The 8525-nt window shown below is 43.7% G+C and overlaps 1 protein-coding gene across 1 annotated transcript in view; it reads right to left on the bottom strand.

The window, feature by feature from the left end:
- Positions 1-244: 244 nt before the first annotated feature.
- Positions 245-8525, bottom strand: part of zcchc2 (zinc finger, CCHC domain containing 2) — a 40552-nt gene continuing 32271 nt past the window's right edge. Inside the window, exons 8-12 of the mRNA XM_034862771.1 lie at positions 5087-5154; positions 4660-4730; positions 3655-3771; positions 1924-3555; positions 245-690 (exon numbers count right to left, since the gene is read on the bottom strand). Coding sequence (XP_034718662.1) covers positions 629-690; positions 1924-3555; positions 3655-3771; positions 4660-4730; positions 5087-5154 — 1950 coding nt within the window. The 3' untranslated portion in view covers positions 245-628. The remainder of the gene's footprint in view (positions 691-1923; positions 3556-3654; positions 3772-4659; positions 4731-5086; positions 5155-8525) is intronic.

Below are 8525 nucleotides of genomic sequence, written 5' to 3'. Positions count from 1 at the left end.
GGGGGGGGGAGGAATCTAAACCCTCCCTGCTAGATGCCTCTAAATCCTACACACTGCTCCTTTGAATGAGACGTTGTACGTTCAAAACCCGTACAGCAAAATTGAAAATGAAAACAAGCATGTAGTCCATCTTGTCAACATCCCTTTTCTGTCTGACACGTAAAATCCTAGGTGAACAGTAATATTGAGGGAAAAAGCATAAATACATTGCTTCAGAAATAAGTTTACAAGAACTTTTTTCTCAAACTTAATGTAAAAACACAAACAATCCTCAAAATTCCAAATAATTAAGTAATAAGTTAATCGTTTCCAAATCTCAGTGCAAAAATATCAAAGACAGACTAAAAAGGAAGGAACCAGGAGTCACGTGGACTGTTGGTGTACACAAGACCGTCTCCATGGGAACAAGATTTTCTCAGGCACAAGTACTTAGGCTTTGTCCACTGAGCCCTTGGCAGGTCACTTTCTTTTTGAGACTGTGTTTAGTTTTTTTCTTTCCTGAAGTACACAGAAGCTCCGGTGCACTGCTCACACACACACACACAGGGCCTGGGGAAGAACAGGCGGTCGTCACCGTGGACACGAGACCAGAGGAAGAAACCAGTGACTCTTCTTCCTCCTTTCTTCTTCAGTCGGCATTGTCAAGTGCTTCTGAAATGTGGGGGGCCGCGTACTTTAACCGGAAACCACCTGCAATGTCACCAACACACAAGCAACCACATGCACACATACAGAGATGCATCCAAACACACAGACGATATCCAATCAGTGGACAGCTGGAAAATGATTAGTCTGAACATTGCTGAAGATCAGTGATGGACCTAAACTCACGTGTGTACACATACATTTTTATGTATGTTCATGTAGTGTGTGTGTGTGTGTGTGTGTGTGTGTGTGTGTGTGTGGTACCATCGTGGCAGTCACTGGTCTGCCATTATTTCTCGATGATAAAACCACAGACTTTTCCCTTAACATTGTCCCGGCATCAATGTTGTGATTGTTGCCTTATGGTTGAATGACACAGAGTTTACTAAATCACATGAGGTCATCTGGTAATACCAGTCCCGCCTTATATCAGGTTTATTTATGGGTTTATGCTTTCTCCAAGAGACTTTTTTTTGGATTGAGACTGCTCAAGGGCAGCCCACAGCCACTTCCTTAAACCTTTCTATAGGAACCATCTGAAACAGTTGCCCACATTGTGAATGTGTGTGTGACACAATCACAAATAGATTGATTGTGTATTAAAGAAAGATTACAAACAAACTATTAGCCCGGGGTGGCACAGGCCGAGAAAAAACTCATTACATTTTGGATGGAATATGAATCAGGGGACAGATACAGTACACAAATTATTTTTCACTTCCAATAACGTTGCAAGATAGGGAATTGCCTCGTCTGAGGCCTGCACTCTCTGAGGGCTTTTTTTTTTTTTACCGTTGTTTGCTACATGCAAACCAGGGGCTGGCACTGGCATAGTACTCTCATCTGATAACCAATCCCAGGGGAATTAGAGAGCATGAGATGTAGCCAAAACTACCTTTATTCTTGTCCCTGATAGCTATGTGTGACAAACTTATCTGCTTTTTGCCACGATTCTCCTTCTTAGGTAAGAACACTCACAATCTGACTCCTCTCCCAATGTGATACAGGTGTCCCGGAAGACAACACGTTCTAGCATTTTCAAGCATGGTGCAATGTTCAAGTGGCCCAACTTTTCTTCTGGCCACATAAAACAAACTGAATGAGGTAACCCACCAAAGACCAAACTAAACAACTCAAAATATACTTGGTGAGGGTGAGCCCTAACTTTTCATAGTCTGGGCTGAGTGTTGGACTATCTGATGCCAATGACCGATGGGGTTCTGGGAAAGCCAAACTAAGGGGTCCTCTTTTTCTCCCTGTTCCGTGTAGCTGCACTACCTTGCTGTGTGGAGTCTATGGAGGGTTGGTTGCAGTCGTGAGCGTAGTGGCCATTCACACCACAGTTATAACAGGACACATTGCCACTCTTCTTATTTACTCCACCTCCCCCAAGTGCAGCAGCAGGCAGCATCCCCATGGGATTTGCGTACATTTGCTGGTAGACACGCTGGCAAAACGATGCAGCCGGGGCCATCTGCTGCTGGAGGTTGTAATTTGCGGCTGCGGCGGCCGCCACGGCAGCAGCCTGGTTGGCCAGCATATGTGATGGCACGTCTGCGTGGCTGTGAGAGTGAGTGTGGAGGGGGCCGTAGGGGGACGGGTGTGCCGGAGGTGGACCAGTGGGGAAGAAGGGGGGGAGGGTGGCAGCACCGTTGGCCTGGTGAGGAGGCTGAGCCTGGGTGAGGTAACTGTTACTGCACAGGCTGGTGAGCTGGAAGAGAGGCGGAGGAACGCTGAACACCTGCCGTGCTGCTGCCGCCATCTGGTGGGAGAAGTACAACGTTGCCTGGCAGCCAGGGACACCACTCACACTGTTGCTAGTGTTGCTGCCTCGGGCACCGCAGTTGTTGTGACAACCACAGGTCCCGCAGCCCATTGGTTGCTGCTGCTGTTGTGGTGGTGTTGACTGCTGGGGGGGCAATTGTTGCTGCTGGGTTTGCTGAAGAGGAATAGGGTTGGCATGGGCAACAGGGTTACTTCCACAGGAAGCACTGCTGTTGCTGAAGGATGTACAGTCAGTGTGGGCCGTGCTGTGCATGAGCGCTGGGCTTGGGCTGGGGGCAGGTCCAGGGGTGTGGGTGGGCACGGCTAGAGGAAGAGCCGGTTGTACATGTCCAGGGGATGGAGGTATTCCAGAAGGTGCAGGGGCTCCTACAGTAGGCATGCCAGAGGTGGGGACAGGGGGGAGGGTGTAGGGAGAAGGCAGTCCAGCTGGTAAGGGTAAGCCAGGGTGCTTGGCATGTGGAGTCTCCACATGCGGCAGAGAGGAGGCCAGGCCTGAAGTGACACTGGACGAGTCTTGGCAGGGCAGAGACTGATGAAGAGGAGAGGAGTATGATGTGGGGCCAGGAGACATGACAACAATGGCTCTAACAGGGGCCGGGTGTGAAGCCTGCAAGGCAGCAGGATTAGAACCACTCCCTGAAGCTCCATCAGTGCCACTTTGACACGGAGGAAAAGCCGTTTTGAACCTCTGAACCAGAGGCTGCACAGCAGGACTCCCTGAAGGGTGGAGGCCAATAGGTGGGATCCCAAAGGTTGTGAGCATGTCTCTCTTTTCTGGTTCTCCAACAATTCCAGGGCCTGGGACAGGAGGTACTAGGGGCATCGGCATCATCAGGGTCCCTGATGAGGGCTTCCTGTCGGGGACGATGCTTTGGCTCGGAGGAGGGACCAGTGGAAGTGGAGAGTCAGCAGCACCGTTAGGGAGCACATAAGGACTCATGAAGGTGAGAGGGGGGAGTTTTGTGGTGGGCCCTAAGAAGAGTTGCTCCGTCTGACCCGGGTGGGTTTCGGCTGACAGAGGGTGGACAGAGGATACCTCCCCAACCACAGTTTGATCAGTCTGATGGGCGAAGAACATATCAGGGCCAGGGCCTTTGCTGGAGTCATCAGAGTGGCTGTCTGTGTCTACCAGGGAAACGAGATAATAAGACAAGCATGTAGAAAAACGTCAAGTTCCTCAAGTGTATTTGTGTGTGTGTGTGTGTGTGTATGTGTTTATTTTACCTTTGTTGTTGTCGTCCTCACTATCCAGGCTCTCTTGTCCTCTCTGTTGGGGGCTGGATGGAGAGCTGTAGCTTTCTGATGATGTGTCACCAAAGGTATCTGGACCAAAACCTCCATCTGCAACAAAATCTATTTGTTAAACAGCAGACATGCCAACAGACATGACACTATAGAACATTTACTCAATGTGAAAGAATGAACTTGTGTATTGGACATCAAAGAAAACGATATCCTCACAAAATAACAAAATACCAATCTGTGTATCACGTCTGTGCGTTTAGATTTTACTAGGAGTGCGATTGTTGACGCAAATGAAGGCAGTGAATGAAGGCCTTCTCCTGCCTTACTGTCTTACTGAAATAAAAAGAAACCATTTGGCTTAAAGGAGTTTGTCCAGTCCATAACAGGCTTTTTGAGGATCATTTAATGGGCATATCAGAGTTTTGTAAAATGGAGTAACAGTCTTGATATATCTGAAAATGGACCTTGTTGGAAGCAGCAGTGGGGAAAGTACACGCCACATTGAATGATGGCGTACGGGAACACATTCCACATGTGCATAGCATTGTGTTTGTAATCTGGCTCTCTTATTGTGCAAATAATTGCGCTGGGAGTTTTACATTAAAAGGTTATTCTAAGAGAGAGGATGCAACCAATACGAAGGGTCAGTCCTTGGGTTTGTAATGTTTGTGTTAGTTTCTACCATCATGCAGCCAATTCAATTCAATTTTCAATCATAACAGAAATTATTTCAGGAAACTTGGCAGTTTGAGGAGCAATATATATACAGAGACACAATAATTCCCCCTAAGAGTAAGCCACTGACTATTCCTGCTTCCTGGAGGCAGAATCACCTGAATATTGTTTTAAACCTTTTAACATAACGCAGGTGATTCATTTTGACTGACGTTTAGCGACTCAACCAAGAAGATTAACATTTATTGTTATGTTAACACTGCCATGTTGCTTTTATTGCAGGCATTACAAAGCCATTTAGACACTTACTCGTCCTCTGAGGCGACAGAGATGGTTCCAACCTACCATTGGCTATAAAGGCAGCACCCTTCCCCTTGTCCCTAAAAAGAGACAGAGATAGGACACAAGGGGCCAGAGTAATGTCAACTCGGAACACAGCAACAAAGAATACAACAGTGGTATGTGATGAGTAGAGTCAGGGTGAGACTATAGATTGATAGGCGTTTAAGAGTACCACGGCGCAGCTTTAATATCACTAACACTACACTCTCTCTCATGTCAACACAGATCCCAGACTTTATTAAATTATTTTCATCTGCAAAGACATACGGGTTTAACTTTAAATAAAATCCACTGATAGCTTTTATGTGGCTCTGTAAGCATGACATCCGTCTTCCTAAGCAGTGAAACCTGCAAGGTCACTATAACACTGTCATAAACTTGTGATTAGACCTACCTGTCTGAGGGCAGGCCCCTTTTCTTTGTTTTAGTGACTGGATGGCTTCTCTTCTCGGTGTCCTGGTGCTGTGAGGAGAACAGTCAGTCAATTTTACAGAGAATTCCTCTAGGAGCTGGGGGACCATATCATGTATTTAGGATGACCACTTTTTGGTTCTCATAACCTTCTGCTCATTGTCTGTTGTTTGTTTGTGGGTTTACTTGTTTGTTTTCTTTTTTTTTTTTTTTTTGCTTTTACTGCAGGAAACCGCTGCTGCTGCAACAAGGGAACTTCCTCCCTGTGGTATGAATAAAGTATAATACTGTAATCTAATCTAACCTGGATAACAGACGTAGAACACTCCTTCAGTAACCAAGGTATCCCTGCATGTAAACATACTTATAGTTAGATATAGAGTTATTTAGAGCTATTATTTCCAAGGCGCAAGTAATTAGTTTTATTTAACAAATAAATAATACAATTACTATTTTATTTAAGTAACAAAAGGGGTGTGAAAAAATAATTTAATATGTACTCTGCTGTTCTGCTTTCAGAAATCTGGGCTGTAAACTATTTCTAGTCAGTTTTCTGATGTTCTGAACTTTTATTGTGACTATTTATTATACCACCTGGGTCGGTCCGAGGTTTCTTCCTAAAAGGGAGTTTTTCCTCGCCACTAAATGATTGCTCTTGGGGGAATAACTACAACTGTTGGGTTCTTGTAAATTATAGAGTGTGGTCTAGACCTACTCTATCTGTAAAGTGTCTTGAGATAACTCTTCTAATGAATTGATAACAAATAAACAGAACTAAACAAGGTGAAGCAGCTTTCAGTTTCTATGCTCCTCATATCTGGAACAAACTCCCAGAAAGCTGCAGGTCCGCTGCTACTCTCGGTTCTTTTAAATCAAGGTTGAAGACCTTTCTTTTTGATGCTGCCTGTCTTTAAATGACTGCTAATTTCTTTAAATTTCTTATGCTGCACTGTAACTTGTTTTTTTTATAACTGTCTATTCATGTGTTTTACTGTTTTTTAATGCTTATGTTATTTAACTGTTTGTACCTGTGTTTTATATGCTTAACTAATTTTGTGTAAAGCACTTTGAATTGCCCTCTTGCTGAAATGTGCTATACAAAAAAAGCTGCCTTGCCTTGCCTTGCCTAGAGTTACTCCAGTCATTCAAACTGAATTGAATTCTTTCCATTCTTCCCGGTTATACGGTGAGAACTGACAGACAGGTTATGTGCTTAACCCCGGTTACTGCTGTGTATGTAAACCCACTGATGAGCCTTCTAAGGCTGAAGCAAGGGCTGTTGTACTGCGCATTCAGCAGACTCCTTGATTCCTCGATTTATGGTTAGCTAGATACTCAAATCCTTTTACAATTTAATTGGATAATTGAAACCTACAGTGTATTGCTCCATTTAAGGTACATAATCATGATCCAAATATCCTAGACGAGTAATTCAATGTTAGGAGGAGAGAGGGACACCATCGTTGTTCATGGGAATTCCATATTTTTTATATCCGATTTTTGGAGGAAAAATGCTATCTTGTGTTACATATTTTGTGTATATTTATTCCGGTATACTTTTGTCTTCATTTCAAAAATAAGATTTCTCTATTTTGGAAGAAACCAGGTAAATCAAGTCATTTTTCACATTCTATGGAAAAAAATGTAAATGGACTGTATTTACATTATACAGCATTTTTCTAGTCTTAACGACTACTCAAAGCGCTTTTACATAATACAGGAACCATTCACCATTTACACACACTTTCATAAAAGGTGCCACCTGCTCATAAGATAAACATTCACACACACATATAAACAACTCAGTGTTCAGTGTCTTGCCAAGGACACATCGACATGGGACTGCAGGGCCAGGGAGCAAACCACCAACCTTCTGATTGGCCGCCGCTCTACCACTGAGCCACAGCCGCCCATAATAGTAGGTAAATAATTGAATTTGCAATCAAGAAAAGACTTAAAGACTTAGAAAACATGTGAGGTTCATGGACTTTCTTAAAAACAATCCCATTAAGGACCTCTAACATTTGGAACAACAAACAAATGTGAGGAAGCAACGCACAGAAACCTTCTATTGTGACAAAGAACGAAAAGCAAGAGAGAAAGAGAGAGAGAAAGAAAGAGAGGGGAGGGGGGTGCTTTATCAGCTGCCTCTTTCACACTCGCATATACAGTCTTGACCTATATCAGTGAGGTTAGGGGTGAGTACTCCCATTCACGTGGCAGTGTGTGACACATCCAACCAAAAGAACATACTCTCACCCCTACACAGACAGTATTTTCAGTCAAACTGAGGAACGGCTATGTTCCTGCGGGCCTTCCTGTAATTACAACATGGAATGATTAACTTGTATTATAGAAATTAAACAGTGGTGCTGAGCTTTACATGCGGGTTAATCATTAGACCAACACTGCTGAATCCCTCTACTACTGTTTCACAAGAGAAAAACTAAACATCTTGACCGAGCACAGCCTTCAACCAAACCCACAAACAAACATCACCTCTTAAAGAAGACATGCAATGCTCAATTCCAGGTTCAAACTTGTTTGTTTGGCTTCTACTAACACATGTTTACAGGCTTTAAACATTATGTTTCCCATACTGCCTGAATATGCCTGTATTCACCTTGTGCCCATATTTTTAAGATGATTGGTTAAAAGAAATACAATCACACACTTTTTCTCGCATTTCCATCAGTATGCTGGAGCCAGACTTTACTTTGCAGCGCTGTGGAGATAGGTCTGGCTATGCGAGACTAGTGTAATCCTAATGCATTTGATTCAGGGCTGTCAAGATAAACACGTTATTAACGAGTTACGTGTGCGATCAATGCACGCAAATTTTGTGATTTGGTCACTCGGCCCTAATCGTAGTTTGAGAAATCAGTCACAGCACATTATTTTTAACTTTGGTCGTATTTTGGAACTTTGGTCACATGCTTTTGCTGTTGTTAAGACAGACGAGGCATTTTGCTGACGTGTGCGCCAAGCACACTAGACAGTAGGGCATTAAGCATAGAGTCCGCACACTGACCACTGATAAAGAAATACACAAATTTATCCTGACATCTTTATTGACGTAAGGAAAACACAAAATTCTGGTGGCAGGTAACAATTCAAAATATAAATGAAAGCTGCAAGCAGTGGTAGACGGGCCATCGCACTTCTGCAAATGCCAGGGTTACTGGCAGATGCCGCTCCCTGGCAACGGGCATGTGCTCAACCGTAGGAAACCATCACCAATGAAAACTGATTTCTCTGCAGAGTTCAATGATACATCAATAGTCTACATCAAACAAGTCTCTCTCTTCTAAAGGGGTACTAGTAAATGAATTAATATCAGATTTTAATATTGATTTATTTTGTCTTACTGAAACCTGGCTGGGTGATGGAGAATATGTTAGTCTAAATGAATCCACCCCCCC

This window comes from Etheostoma cragini, chromosome 22, assembly GCF_013103735.1.
Source record: "Etheostoma cragini isolate CJK2018 chromosome 22, CSU_Ecrag_1.0, whole genome shotgun sequence".
Lineage (NCBI taxonomy): Eukaryota > Metazoa > Chordata > Actinopteri > Perciformes > Percidae > Etheostoma > Etheostoma cragini.
Note: the sequence above shows the minus strand (reverse complement) of the source record. Positions and strands in the feature narration are given on the sequence as shown.